The sequence below is a fragment of the Bufo bufo genome, chromosome 1 (assembly GCF_905171765.1).
Source record: "Bufo bufo chromosome 1, aBufBuf1.1, whole genome shotgun sequence".
Classification (NCBI taxonomy): Eukaryota; Metazoa; Chordata; class Amphibia; order Anura; family Bufonidae; genus Bufo; species Bufo bufo.
In genome coordinates, this window is record NC_053389.1 from 176,228,800 (window position 1) to 176,245,089 (window position 16,290).

Below are 16,290 nucleotides of genomic sequence, written 5' to 3' on the forward strand. Positions count from 1 at the left end.
CAGTTCCTCCGTACCGTCCTCCTTTACCGCCTTGGGATCTGAACTTAGTCTCCTTGCGGGAGATGTCTCTCCGACTCCAGTCCTGGAATGTAGTTTTTTCTTGTGGCTATCACATCCATCAGACAGGTGTCCGGGTTGGGGCGCTCTCTTGCAGAGACCCTTCCTGGTTCTTCACAGGGATAAAGTGGTTATCCGGCCCGTTCATTCCTTCTCCCGACGGTGGTCTCTGATTCCATTTCAATGAAGAAATTGTCCTTCCATCACTGTGTCCCTCCCCTTCACACCCTAGGGTAAGGGAGTTACACCATTTGGATGTTGTCAGGGCTCTGACTATTTATTTGCCAGCCTCCAGTTCCTTCCGGCGTATGGACTCCTCCTCCTTTTTTGTCATCCCGGAGGGTCCTCGCAAGGCATTTGCGGCATCCAGGGTGGCAATTACACGTCTGCAATTGCTGAAGCATACTGCACCCGGGCAGGGTTCCGCCCTTCGCAGTCATGGTTCACTCCACCAGAGCGGTGGTTCTCTTGGGCTCGGAGGATTCAAGGTTTGGCCGCGCAGTTGTGCAAGGCGGCTACTGTCCTCCTTATGCATATTCAAAAAATTTTGCCAGGTGCATACTTATGCATTGGCGGGCGCTTCTTCGGGCCGCATGGTCTTGCAGGCGGCAGTTCTTAGTTGCCTGCAGGGGCGCTTGCTCCATGGGTCTTCCCTCCCCATGGACTGCTCTTGGATGTCCCACGGTTTCTGTGTCCCCCAATGAATATGGGCGAGAAAACAAGATTTTTGTAAAACTTGACAGTAAAATCTTTCTCGCTCTTCATTGGGGGACACAGCACCCACCCAGTATTGTTGTTCGGCCACAGTTGTGGCTGTTGCTGGTTAGAACCTAGTTTGGTTCTTGGCATTGTTGATGTTATACGTTATTTCTTTGGTTGGCTTGCTTCTCCTACTGCTTCTCACAAACTGAAGCTCTCTCTCCAGGCTGGAGGGGGTATAGCTGCCAGGGGAGGAGCTAGCAGCTTTTGCTAGTGTCAACGCCTCCTAGAGGACATAGCTATACCCACGGTTTCTGTGTCCCCCAATGAAGAGCGAGAAAGAGATTTTACTGGTAAGTTTTACAAAAATCTTGTTTTTTTCAGCATTAAGCCCGCACCCTTCTTTAGTATATCCAAGGCGGCCTCATCATAACTCTAGTAGGACATGGCATTCGCTTTAACCCCTTAAGGACCCATGACGTAGCTGTACGTCATGGGTCCGATCCCTAAACATGGCACCGGCGCGCGCGTGCAACGGGCGCCTTAGCCGCGAGGTATCTGCTATTTTAAATAGCAGAGACCCATGGCACATGTATGCGATCAGCCTTAAGGCTGATCGCATACATCTTACCTTTCAGATGCCGTGGTCAAATGTGACCACGGCATCTGCACAGACCGGAATCGGAAGTTGCACGCTTCCGGTCCGGTAACAGCGTTCCACGGCTGAGATCAGGGGACCTGTTACCTCGATCTAATTGACCGAAGCCGGCTTCAGAGTAAATTAGATGTATATATCCATACAGGCCACTAGGTGGCAGCCTTGTATTGATATAGTGCAATTGAAGTCTTCAATGATTGCTATTTAGCCATCACTGAATACTATGGGCAATCGAATGATTGCCAGTTATTGTCACCCAAGGTGACTTAAAAAAAGTAAAAAAAAAGTTTTTACAAATATAAAAAAAATTCTATGAAAAAACTAAACGTTCAAATCACCCCCCTTTCCTTAAAGGGGTTATCCCACCTTCTCATTTCCATGCCGTGGCTGCTCTCTCATGTTTGAGAAACTGCTCAGTCAGGGGGCGTTTACATTTCTATTGACTGACAGCAGGATCAGAGGTCTGCTGATCTACTGACTCCGCCTCCTTGCTTGGCGTGCGCGCTCCCGTGTGAGCAGGAAATCATTTGCTCAGCCGCCGCAGCTACAAGCGCAGGAGAACTAACAAGCACGCAGGCGCAGAGAGTTCTCTGCAGAAAAAACACAGGACGAACAAAAGAAATCCACCGCGCAGGTGCGAAAAATGCGCATGCCCGAGAGTCAGGTCGGGCTGCGTAAAAAAAAAAGAAGAGGATAGAGCACAAGCGTGGCCAATGCTCCGATGTCGCTGGGGTGGCCGTAACCTATAACGACTGGCAGTAAACAAGGCTACAAAAGAAGGTCAAATATATAAGAAGGGAGGACGAATCTCTAATAACTTCTGTTGGGTAAGTTGATACTGGTGTCAAAAACGACACAATTAGGCCTCATGCACACGCAAAAAGCTGTTCCGTGATCTGTTTCCGTTTTTGTTTCCGTGTGTCTTCCTTGATTTTTGGAGGATCACCAGACATGAAAAGTGAAAAAAAAATCTAAGTCAAGTTTGCCTTGCAAATGATAGGAAAAAAATGGACGCGGATGACAATCTTGTGTGCCTCCGTGTTTTTTCACGGACCCATTGACTTGAATGGGTCCGCGAACCGTTCCCGTGGAAAAAAAAATAGGACAGGTCATATTTTTTTGACGGACTGGAAACACGGATCACGGACGCGGATGACAAACTGTGCATTATCCGAGTTTTCAACTGACCCATTGAAAGTCAATGGGTTCGCAGAAAATCACGGAAAACGGAACAACGGATACGGAACACAACAACGGTCGTGTGCATGAGGCCTTAGGCAGACTTTTTAAAAGATGGGATACCCCTTTAAGATAAAAATACTTAACCAATAAAAAAAAATTAACATCATGGGCATCGCCGCGTACGAAAATGCCCATCCTATTAAAATATAACAATATTAATGGCAAATGACGTAGCGGAGGAAAAAAACTGCCAATTTGCCATTTTTTGTCACTTTAACTACCCAATAATTTTTTTAAGAAAGTGATCAAAAAGTCGCACTCTCTTAAAATTGGTATCACTGAAGAGAACAGATAGTCCTGCAAAAAATGAGCCCTCACGCAGCCCTGTACACATAGCTACAAAAAGTTATAGGGGTCAGAATATGGTTATGAAAAAAATAAAAGATTTTCCTCAAAGGTTTTCATTTTATTTTTTTAGTATTAAAACACAAGAAAAATTATTCATGTGTGGTATCGTTGGAACCGTACTGACCTGGAGAATAAAGATAACAGGTCAATTTTACTGCATAGTGTACAGTGTAAAAAATTTATAAAATAAAAACCTTTATCAGAATTGCGTTTTTTTCCCCCAATTCTACCCCATTTGGAAAAAAAATTCTCGCGCCCTACTACATGGTATGCAACCGTAAATGGTGCCATTAGAAAGTACAACCTGTCCTGCAAAAAATAAGCCCTTTATGTGAATGAAAAAAAAAACTATGGGAAGGCGGGGAGTGAAAAACGAAAATGCAAAAATGGAAAATCCCAGGGTCCTTAAGGCAGGGATGGCCAACCTGCGGCTCTACAGCTGTTGTAATTCCCACCATGCCCTGCTGTAGGTTGATAGCTGTAGGCAGTCTGGGTATGCTGGGAGTTGTAGTTTTGCAACAGCTGGAGAGCCGCAGGTTGGCCATCCCTACCTTAAGGGGTTAAGGGGGTTGTCTGGCAGTGGAACATTTCTTTTTAAAAGGCTCTGACTGCTGATCTCTACCTCCTGCTCCACCTTGACACTCAGGAAATGAGTGCTCAGCCAATCATGGCCTAAGCTATGATCCTCTCCTCACTGATTGGCTGAGTGGTAATTTCCTGTGTGTCAAGAGGGAGAAGGAAGTAGTAATCATTGAGTGATCAATAAGGTGAGTATGACCTATTACTATTTTACACCATTGTGAGTCTGTTCCCTTCCTTTTCCCTTCTTTTATTCCAAAGGAAGGGAATGAATATCCTCTGTGATACAGTGACCATCATTTTGTGATTCTCTGTACAGAAGATATAATTCATGCTGAACTATCTGTACTGTTGGCAGCTGATTTGTACTGAAATGCACTTGTTTTTGATGGTCCTGCATTCTTCAAGCATAGAATGTTTTTATTTTGCAGTTTTTTAAAGGGGTGTTGTCCAGCCTTTAATTTATGGCCTATCCTCAGGATAGGCTACCGCTAGCTGATCGGTAGGGATCTGACGCCCCACAACCCCCGCCACTTTGCCTTTCTTTGTAGCGCCTTTGCCAGGAGTCGGGGCCGGTGATCCCAATGGAGTGAACAGAAGCAGTTGCGAGCACGGTCCTCTAGAAAGTTGACAGTGCTGTGTAGTTCTGGTGCCGAGTTCCGGCGATGGAACAGCTGATTGGCGGGGGTGTGGGATGCCACATGGCAGTTAGTATAGGATAGGTCAACACTTTAAGGCTGGACAAGCCCTTTGAGATAAATCATAAGAAAAACACGTGTTCAGCTTCTTTATTTCTTATGGTTCTAGGTAAACGTTGTCCCCTAATCTGGCATCAGAAATATATGACTGAACATCCAAAGATCTGCATTAAGTATACGTATGGATTTTAAACCAGGACAAAGACCAAGCCTCCGTCTCCGTACACGAAAGTTTGAGACACAAACCCAGAATCCGCTGTAATCCATTGTATACGAGAAGATTGTGAAAGCAAGAGACAAACGATACTATTTTTTGCACTGAACGTTAATAGCATATATGTGTTTGTGTATGTATGTGCATATATATATATATATATATATATATGTAGCATATTATATGTACACACATCTGTCTCACACATGCTTTTATATATATTTATATATGAAAGTGGCAACGGTAAATACAAAGAAAACCGAAATTAATGAAATCTAAATTATATAGAAACTTTATTTTACTCTCTTTGAATGGCAGGTGACGCCACAGACTTAAGCACAATAAGTCAAAACCAAATCTTTTTTTTTTTTTTTAATTCTTACTCTTCCCCACTTGAAATAGAATCAAAAAAATGTCTATGCAGTAATTGGCCCGTGGATGTAATGCCTCGGCCGGATTATTGTCTTGGTCAGGCGTAGTTGTGTAATTCCATCTTTATGGTCAATTGCCTCTGATTAAAACGTTAACTTTTTATTTTTTTTTCTCTCCCCCAATGTCCGACCCATTTATATTCTAATCCATGAGCATCTGATTTTGTTTGCCATAATAGCTTTTCTGTAAAGTGGTTACCAAAAAAATCCTCCTACAATGAGAAAAATCTCCTAAGTTGTTAGATTCTCAGTAATAATATTAGCAGTGCCTTATTGTCATCCCATAAACGTGTAACCCATTAAACTGTACTAGGAATGACATGACCCAGTCTATGTGTATATTGTGCATCCTGAAAAGGTATTTAGCCTTCATTTCAGTCTTTTGCAGCTAACTCTGGTTCGCAGACATTTGCACAGATCCTGTCGTTTGCTTCAGAGCTTAAGTGGTGATCTGGGGTACTGCCAGGCGGCTACACCAAACCTGTCCCCAACAAGTGCTTCAGACACTGGCACTATACATTGCCAGCCCACAGACTCGATGTGTCCTGACTGATAAAGGGTCACGTTGATTTTGTTAAAACGGATCTGTACAAGTTAACCCCTAAAAGGGTGGGCCACATTATACAGCTACTTGTACAGAGACTGCCCTTGGTGTCTGTCAGTTATAGTTGTGTAAAGAGCACTTGCCTCATTACAGGAATACTTTCATCTCTTCTGAGAAGCTATAAAATCTGTAGTAGTGTCCAAGCAGGAAAGAGATAAAAAATGGTGTCAGAGTCACCATCCAAGCCAGTAGTTATGTGAAAGCCTGTCTGTGAACTGTTCGGTGTCCGGAAGCCTGTCCCTTTACAGATCGTTGGAGAATTGAATTCCCTAGGTATTTCTGAATTAGAAGCACATTTTAAAGAACATCGGTCACTCCTTCTGACATGTCTGTGTTAGTAGACACTTAAAGGGGTTGTGCAGCGATTCATATTGATGACGATAGGTAATCCGTATCTGATCGGCGGGTGTCAATCAGCTGTTTGAAGAACACTTCTAGGAACTGCAGTGTAATGACGAGTATTTGGGCCATTCACTTGTACTTACACTACGCCGCCGCTCCACAGGAGGAGACGCGTAGTGTAGCGACCAGGAAAACCGCTTGTCAAACAGCTGATCGGTGGGGGTGTCGGACCCTGCAGATCGAATATTGATGACCTATGCCGCTGATCACCCGATGAGCAACCAAAATAATCAATCATACGGACACTAAAATCATCGTTTCTTGGCAGCGGATTGTGGTGTCTAAACAGCACCATGTTGCCCAGAACCAATACAGTTGTATGAGAACGAGCTATGGCAGTACCCAGGAGGTGATTTCTACATGTAAATGCAGCTCTTCACTTCCACTGACGAGCAGCCAGTTGTCAGGAAAGAACACTTCCTTCCCGACAATTGTGTGACGCAGCACTATATTCCCTATGAATTTACAATTTTGAGGCATCTTTTGTTAGGTGTCTGTGGTATTCCTGTTATTCCTCCTGGAAATCAATAGGTTAAGGGTCCATTCACACGTCCGTTTTTTCTTTCCTGATCTGTTCCGTTTTTTCAGGAACAGATCTGGACCCATTCATTTTCAATGGGTCCTGGAAAAAATCAGACATTGAGCTGTCCGTTTTTTTTCCAGGACCCATTGAAAATGAATGGGTCCAGATCTGTTCCTGAAAAAACGGAACAGATCAGGAAAGAAAAAACGGACGTGTGAATAGACCCTAACAGTCGCACTTGTCACTTGGGACATGTCCCTTCGGTGCTGACATTCTAAGTGGATAGTAAGAATGGTACCTTTATCAATGTATTGTTTTCTCTTTTAGGAGGATTGGCAGGTGCAGATGCTCCAGAATTATTTCCTAGGGAATAAGAATTTATTAAAACAGACATGTCAGGATCAGATGGACCCCTTATAAATGTAAAATTCTATATTTATTGCAATATACTGTAGGCCAGACTATGACCTCTGATGGCTAGTGGACGTACATGAAGGTAGTACATATCTGATCTATTATTTTATGTGCTAACTATAAAGCAATAATGTGCATGCCCATTTTTAGTTGGGTTTACATGTTCTGTTTCCTATGTTGCAGTGGAGTTGACGCGGTATGTATACTTCTGCAGAGGCACTTTACTTCATGCCTATATGCTGTGTGATAGTGTCACCAGTCATGCCCATGTCTTTGTCCATCATATGTAGGCTGAATTCTGTTGCAGTGCTATTTACCAGCCTTTACTTCTGTTCTGTAGCCTAGCTGGTAGTCCCTATTCTAATGCAGTCCTTTACCATATGTCAGCTAATGGCCCATTTCAAAGATATAAATGTGAATGGGTAAGGAAGAAACTGGGTTCCTGAGTTCAAGAACTCAATTAACAAAGGTTAGACTTTTTATATAGAGTATAACTTTGCAGTATGACCTCAGTACTCTACTTAAAAGGTGTTTTTGTGACTATTGCTTGATGTGTGCCTTCCATTGATTTCAATAGAGAAGTGGTGGAAAATGTGCTATCAACTCCCTACTGAAAACATGGACTAGGACCTTTCATTCTTACTATCAGTGGTAGTCCAAGAGTTGACCTTGACAGATGTGCAGTAGCCAGGAAATTCCCTTGAATTCTCATTCTGTACAGTATAAGCTATCATTATGATTTTATGGACCACTGTGACTCTAGGATCACAAGTATTCTTATTGGGTTGTTGGGTGGGGTTTAATTTTAATTTTAATTTTTTTTTGCTTTTTTTCTGTTGCTTTATATATGTTCAGTTAGTTACAAAGAAAACCATGTCCTAATATTCCCTATGGTGTATGGGCAGGGGATTTAGAGGTCCTCTACCAAAAATACAGTGTTAAATACTGTAAAAAAAAATATATAGCAAATACTTGTAATCCCCATGAAGTAATTCTTAGAACTTTGTATTGTAGCATCCCTCTGTTATCCCCCCAGGAAACTGTACACAAAAAAAATGACAACTATGTCTTTATACTGTCAGCGCTGATTGCATAGTGTCAGACTGTGTAAAAGCCCCTAAACTTGTAATACTTAGTTGTTGGTTTATTTAGGAATAGCAGAGGACCAGTAGAACAGAAAGTTCTAAGAAAAGATGCTCTAGATTTGTCCTTTCATGTGGAATAAAAGTATTTAGTAAAATAGACATGTCAGGAGAGGTGACGGGCCCTCTCCAAATTCCTTCATGCCTTTTTGTCCTTTCTCTGCTGTCACTTCCATGGCAATTCTGCCTTTTCCTGAAGACCTTAGTAATCTGAGAGAGACAGGTTGCCAAGAATCCTTCCGTATGGCACTGAAAACTGGTTAATAGTCTATGTATCCATGGCAACTGTCTTGTCAGACATGACGGGCATCATTGACACTGTCTTGACGCCAGAGGGGAAAAGCAGCTTGGCTGCAGTCACACACTGCCATTCTCCACCTCAGACTGCACTTAAAGTAGTTGTCCGATTTTCATGAGGAAATCCTCCTGCTATAAAGAACCATTAAGTACTTGCCCAACAGATCCCGCACCGCCGCTCCAGTTCTCCCAGTCGGGCTCTATTTATCCAGCTGCAATGGTAATGTCACATCGACAACACGTGACTGCTGCAGCCCCTCAGCAGTTAACCTGTCAAGGCCAGTGGCTGGCTGCAGTGGGGGAAGTGTTGTCAACATGGTGTGGGATCTGTCAGGTAAATACTAACCATCACCAGTTCTTTCCTGCAGGCGGATCCCAAGGCTGGTCAGGTTTCCTCCTGAAAGTGACCAAACGTTTGAAAGGTTTTATCTGTGAGATGGGAATATAGGTGTTCAGCACCCTTTAATTATTGAACATTTTTAAAGGGATTACCCGGGACTATCTTATACTTCTTTCCAGTTCAATCCCAAACCTGAGTTTGGCCACATTTTGAACAGTCAAATCAACTGATCCCAGAAGCAGCAACCAACCAGCCAGGTCTTTCCCCTGCAGCAGCCGCAGGGGAAATGTAGGATTGCATTGTGGCTGCCTTTATAATAGAAGAACTGCTGCCAGAACCGGAGCCAGTTATACAGAGGGCGTCCTAAGCGGGAGACATCCTCTATGATGTCCATATGCCCTAGCTGGGATTATAGACAAGAAGTAGTCTTCACGAGACAACCCTTATAAAGCTGTACACCTTTGTGTAAATAGACATGTCCATATACCAACCTATGTGTGTAATAAACTGAGAAAATGCTTACCTCCAGTTCCACACAGCCACTGTATGGGAAAATAGAGGACATTACAGTGCATTATGTGGCATCAATTTCTTAAATCCAGTGAACCCTTTTAAAGGGAGTCTGCCATCAGCAACTTCAACTGTGCCATTTTGTAGAGATCTGTGGTTCCATTGCAGGCTTACTTGAAATATGCAAATGATGCCATTAGTGCCATGAGAGTGGTGGCACAGAAGCTTTGCTCCATTCACTGCTTAGCCCTTCCCTCCGACCATTCATTGCCAGGGCTCGGCAGTAGGTACGAAATCTCAACTGGACCTGTCGATCAACAGTCCGAAGGAAGGGCTGGGCAACTGAATGGAGAAGAGGTTCTGTGCCGCACTAAAGGCATCATTTGCATAAGACTATAGGGATGGCACAGTTGAAATCAGGTGATCGAAGCCCATCTGGCACCATGCTTGTTTTTCAAAGCAATAATGCCAATGACTCCCTTTAAAACAACCACTAAAAATGTAGAACTACCTTTTGCGCCCCAGAACACAGCGATTTATCCTTCTGTCACACATCACTGAACTAATGCAGATGAGGGATTAGGCAATGGTGCTGTAGCTATCGGCAGTGGGTTAGATTTTTTATTTTTTTTTCAGTTGTATTAAATCAGCATTTTAATTTGAACGTGCCTTTCACTGGCCCTGTGTGGTCGGTGCATGTCGACTGTCCTTGTAGTTCCTTCCGGAGAAACACCGTAATGGTAGAAGTGTAAACCATGTTCTGTATCCACCTTGCTATCCGATGCCTTCCCCAGCATTTTTGTGAAGTCATTATGCCACTTAGCAGCAGGTCGGGATTGTTCATTTTTTTAATTAAAAACAAAATGTTAAAAAAATGATTTCAAATATATCAGATAATTTATATATTTTCTTTTGCAACTTTGAGAATATTTTAAATGTGTCCCTTATTTTTTTTCTTTGCTGGAAAGAAAAATAAATTATACATATACTTGCTTACAGTGTATATGTATTTTATGTTTTGTGTGTTTGTGTTTATATGAGAGTTTGGGTAATAATTTAAGGAGTTTTCTGGGAGTTTGATATTCATGGCGTATCCTCATCAATATCTGATGTGGCGTAGGGATCTGGCTAAGGTCACTGCCACCGATCAGCTGTTTAAACAGACAGCTGCACAATGAGGAGCGCGCATACCACACACAACGCTGTGCATTGTATAGCGGCTGTGCTTGGTATTGCAGCCCAGGCACATTCACTCTAAGAGGCCATGTAATAGAGGAATGTGACATCACAGGCCTAGGAAGAGGCTGTGGCGCTCACAGAAGTGCTGCAACCTCTTCAGTCAGCTGATCGGTGGAGTGCCTGGAGTCAGATCCCCACCAATCAGATATTGATGACCTAAACTGAGAATAGGCCATGAATATCGAATTCCCAGCAAAACCTCTGTAAAGATGAATATTCAGAGGGCAATGCATAATTCACATAAACTATGTTGTATTAGGGCGTGATTATGAGACAAATGCATTTTAAACCAGGGCCCCTAAAGATTTAACCAAGTGGGCGGAGTTTGGAGATTTTATACCACTTTCATGTTAGTGAATGGTAATGAACTGGTTGTAAAGTGCTATATGAATAAACGTTATTATATGCTTATTTTCATTATTATTAGTGAACGTTTCTTTAGTTGGCTGAGCATCAAATGGGATTGATGCAACTACTCAAAAAAAATATTAAAAAAATACACAACATAGCAGAGTTTTGGTGAAAAAGTACATAACCGATATACGGTAGTTCTATTTTGTATTTTTTATATATTTTTTCCATTAAAGAAGAAAACCTTCAAAAAAAAGTCAATATCAGACCTAAAAACTTTGCACCAACACTTTGGCAAGCCTTTAACCCCTTAAGGTGATAGCCATATTTCACCTTTAAGGACCAGGCCATTTTTTGCAAATCTGACCAGTGTCACTTTATGGTGAATAACTTTAAAACACTTTTACTTATCCAGGCCATTCTGAGATAGTTTTTTCGTCACATATTGTACTTCATGACACTGGTAAAATAGAGTAAAAAAGTTAATTTTTATTTATAAAAAAAAAAATACCAAATTTACCAAAAATGTTGGAAAAATTAGCAAATTTCCAAGTTTCAATTTCTCTACTTCTATAATACATAGTAATACCTCCAAAAATAGTTATTACTTTACATTCCCCATATGTCTACTTCATGTTTGGATCATTTTGGGAATGCAATTACATTTTTTGGGAATGTTACAAAGCTTAGCAGCAAATCTTCTAAAACCCACTTTTTAAGGACCAGTTCAGGTCTGAAGTCACTTTGTGAGGCTTACATAATAGAAACCACCCAAAAGTGACCCCCATCTAAGAAACTACACCCCTCAAGGTATTCAAAACTGATTTTACAAACTTTGTTAACCCTTTAGGTGTTCCACAAGAGTTATTGGCAAATGGAGATTAAATTTTAAGAATTGAAATTTTTTTGCAAATTTTCCATTTTAATAAATTTTTTCCAGTAACAAAGCAAGGGTTAACAGCCAAACAAAACTCAATATTTATTGCGCTGATTCTTTAGTTTGCAGAAACACCCCATATGTGGTCATAAACTACTGTACAGGCACACGGCAGGGTGTAGAGGGAAAGGAGCACCGTGTGGTTTTTGAAAGGCAGATTTTGCTTGACTGGTTTATTTACACCATGTCCCATTTGAAGCCCCCCGATGCACCCCTAGAGTAGAAACTCCATAAAAGTGACCCCATTTTGGAAACTACGGGATAAGGTAGAAGTTTTGTTGGGACTATTTTTAGGGTACATATGATTTTTGGTTGCTCTATATTACATGTTTGTGAGGCAAGGTTACCAAAAATAGAAATTCTGAAATTTCATCTCCATTTGCCATAAACTGTTGAGGAATACCTAAAGGGTTAATAAAGTTTGTAAAATCAGTTTTGAATACCTTGAGGGGTGTAGTTTCTTAGATTGGGTCACTTTTATGGAGTTTCTACTCTAGGGGTGCATCAGGGGTTCTTCAAATGGTACATGGTACCAAAAATAAGGCCATCAAAATCTGCCTTCCAGAAACCATACTGCCGTTCGGTCATACAGCAGTTTACGACCACATATGGGGTGTTTCTGTAAACTGCAGAATCAGGGTAATAAATAGTTTTGTTGTTCAATCTCTTTTATTAAGTACAAGAGTAAATTATCGGATCAAAAGGTATAAAACCACAGTGCAAAACAATATACCAAATCTGCCATTTACAGTACCAGGATACTGAAGTGGTTAAGTACATAACAAATGTAGGTGGTCTACAAGCAAAGTGACCGCATTCGCAAATAGATTTAAATCTACTCTACAAGGGAGCAAGAACATCTAACACCATACACACATACTAATAAATAGTTTTGTTTGGCTGTTAACCCTTGCTTTGTTACTGGAAAAAATGGATTCAAATGGAAAATTTGCCAAAAAATAGCTGTTTTTGCACCGTTTTTATTTCATTGTTTTGACCGTGTTCATCTGAGGGGTTAGGTCATTATATTTTTATAGAGCAGATGCTTGCGGACTCGGCGATACCTAATATGTCTACTTTTTTATTTATTTTAGTTTTGCAAAATATCATTTTAAAAATATATATATATTTTGGTGTCTCAAATCTGAGAACAATATTTTTTTTTTTTGATCGTTTGTGGCTAAATGGAATTATAATTGGGGAAGGGGATTATAAATGTAGTACTCCATGGAAGTGTGGTACTCCCTGAAGCAACCAATAATGCAGAGGCCCGGATGATCGGGGCACGTGTCGCACTTAGTGGTGGTGTCCTTCCGTATCCCCTCCTGTGACACACTCTGCACCTTTTTTGGGTCCGTCCCTTCTTTCCAGTATGGGGGACCACACCTGGAAAGTGTTGGCCAGGGACGATCCAGTTGCCTCCTGTTCCCAAGGTACTCCGGCCTGCTCTTTCCTGGTCAGAAAAGATCAGGTCCTTGAGGACTGCCTCATAGAACTGAAGGAATTTTCCTGTGTTGCCAGCGCTCTGGGACAGCACAAAAGAGTTGTACAACAAGGCAACCTGTGCCAAGTAGACTGCAACTTTTTTGTACCATGCCCGGGTTTTGCACATGGCGTTATATGGCTTGAGGACTTGATCAGAGAGATCAACTCCTCCCATATACCGATAGTAGTCGACGATACAATCGGACTTGAGGACCGTTGCAGCGGTACCTCGCACAGGGACAGGGGTGATGCAGTTACCGTGAATTGTGGACAGTACAAGGACATCCCTCTTCTCCTTATATCTGACCAGCAACAGGTTTCCACTGGTAAGGGCACGGGTCTCACCCCTGGGGATAGGTACCTGGAGGGGGAGGGTAGGGAGGCCGCGTAGATTTTTCCGCACTGTCCCACAAGCGGACGTGGATCTAGCGGCGAGGGACTGGAACAAGGGGAAACTAGTATAAAAGTTATCCACGTACAGGTGGTAACCCTTGTAACGGATCTCCTGGCACCCTGACTGGGTACCTCCGTTGATGGATGCTCCCAGTGCCTCCCGAGGACTCCAAGCACTCCGCTCTGCACCAAAACCACTACAGGAGCCAGGAACAGCTCTTACAAGAGCTAGTAGTTATGCCAGTGGAGTATAGCAAATCTTCAGCATATAGCAATCCCCCAGTGTCGATCAGTTACCCAAACACCAGCCTCAACTTGGTAAAAACAAGAACTCTTTATTGAGGGCTACCCACCCGTATTTATGCAGGTCCCCATCTGGTGGACACTCCCCTAGGGGACCAGATGGAAGACTGTGACACAGGACAGATAGGCAGCAATTCAGGATACACAGACACAATACATCCCCACAATGCATCATGGTTTCCTCCTCTCTGCCCTGGAGACACCCGAGGAGTAATTCAATTATCTCTCAGGACAAAGGGAAATCGCCAATACACATGTGGTGACAACAGGACAGAAATCACCATTTACACATACAATGTCACAACCCTTACAGTAAACACAGACATTTAACATATCCCCAGATAGCTCAAGTCTGAGTGCATATTATTAGGTGAATGGCACTCAGACTACACGAATACAATAAAATTAGCTATCTGGGTACCCTCACATAACATACAATACAATTCCAAAGACAGATATGTCTGTCACACAACTCAAAACCCCACATATGCCCATAATGTATACATCCATGGATAGCTCTGATCTGGGTGAACAACATATCCAAAAATCACCCAGATCCGAGCAGGGGTTCCCGAATTCCATGGAAGTCTCATTTGGCCGACCGCAAGCATGTCTTTCCTGCCCAAAACTGTTCCACAGATTTAAGCTGTGTGGCCGGTCTGTCTTCTCCTTTAAAGTTAGTATGGGCCATAATCCTGAGGCAAGAGGCTGGTAGCCAGGCCCCTCCAAAACCCAGTGGCGAGGTTGGTTTCGCCACAACCCTTATCTACTAGTGGGTGCATAAGGTCCCACACAAGTTTCCCGCTAACACCCAGAGTGGGGGGACATTCTGGTTGTTGAATACGGGAATCTCGCCCCCTCGTACACACAAAACTTGTAAGTGTACCCTGAGGTACTCTCACAAAGTTTGTACAGCTTCACACCATACCTCACTCGCTTAGAGGGAACATACTGGTGGAAAATGAGTCTCACCTTGAAAGCAATGAGAGACTCATCAATCGCGACCTCCCTTCCAGGTACATAGGCCTCCAAAGATTTGGCCCCAAAGTGATCGATGACCAGCCTGATTTTGTACAGGCGGTCATAGGCAGGATCACCTTGGGGGGGATATGCTGCATTATCTGCATAATGCAGGCATTTCCGAATGGCCTCAAAACGAGAGCGTGTCATGGCCGTACTGTAAAGCGGGGTATGGTAGAGGACGTCCCCACTCCAGTACAGCCTGACAGTTTTTTTTTTTTTACTCGGCCCATGTGCAGCACGAGGCCCCATAACGTCCTCATCTCGGCTGCACTGACCGGAGTCCAGCCACCAGCCCTAGCCAAAGGAGCCCGGGTGTTGAGCAATGAACTGTTGGGCATACAAGTTCGTTTGCTCCACCATCAGATTCACAAAGTGGTCACTGAAAAAAAGACTAAAATAGTCATATTCAGTGAAGCCCAGTGTGGGAATCTGGATTCCTGGTTGGCCAACAAAATCAGAAATCACAGGCTCAAAATGCTCTGGGGTACACCATGCAAGTTCACCAGTAAGGGGCTCAGGTGGACTTATCTGGTGGGCCGGAAAACTAGTACGAGCCCCAGAGCAGCTCGTACTAGTGTGGGCCACAGGGTCCCTGGCATGGCGGTCCCCTTGCTCCGCCGCCTTGGGGGCTTATCGCTAGAGGATGAGGACGACGCGGGTGACAAGAGGAAAGTAGGGTCATCCTCGTCCTCACTGGGGCTCTTGGAGTCGGAGGCAAGCTGGGCGTATGCCTCCTCGGCCGAGAACATCCGGCGGGCCATAGGGGAGTGTGTGTGCGTGGAAAACTTTACCTAGTGTGTGTGGGGGCACGGGTGTTCGCGGACTTTGCACTAAACCTAACAGAAAAAAATATCTAAATTTAAAAAAAAGTTATAAAAATTTGAGATTCAAACTCGCTGATCAGCTAAGGAGTGGGCGATGCGCTAACAGTGGCCGGACACTAAGAGTGCTGGCCACAGTCAGCGTACGCAAAAAAAATTCAAAACGCTTGTGCCCCCCCGTCACAGGTCCCCCCCTTGGCATTGTGACAGAGTGCCTGCTGAATGATTTCAGCAGGCACTCAGTTCCAATCGCCGCGCGGCGGTGATCTTAAATACATATGACGTACCGGTACGACATGTGTCCCCAACAGGTTAATGTAATATGGACAATTTGTGATTTGGTATAAGCATACACTAGCTAATGTACTAAACCGGAAACTCAATACTGAGACACCTAGAACAGCCGTGATTCCTATTGGGATGTGAAAAATGGACTCTGGGTCTAGTAAGGTCCAAGAATGTCTCCTGACTGTAATATGGTCGTATGTATTACCAAGTGCGTAGGCTGGCCATTCACAACATACCATTGTTCATTGGCTGAACCCTTAGTAAATATTTTTATCAAAATCATTTGTGCCCA

General features: G+C 43.2%; 1 protein-coding gene across 4 annotated transcripts in view; it reads left to right on the forward strand.

Moving 5' to 3' along the window:
- PPP6R1 (protein phosphatase 6 regulatory subunit 1) overlaps positions 1–5,248 on the forward strand; it is a 126,649-nt gene extending 121,401 nt beyond the window's left edge. For all 4 annotated transcript variants that reach the window (XM_040432375.1, XM_040432395.1, XM_040432390.1 and 1 more), the window contains one exon: positions 4,391–5,248. In XM_040432375.1, coding sequence (XP_040288309.1) covers positions 4,391–4,394 — 4 coding nt within the window. In that variant the 3' untranslated portion in view covers positions 4,395–5,248. The remainder of the gene's footprint in view (positions 1–4,390) is intronic.
- The last annotated feature ends 11,042 nt before the right edge of the window (positions 5,249–16,290 follow it).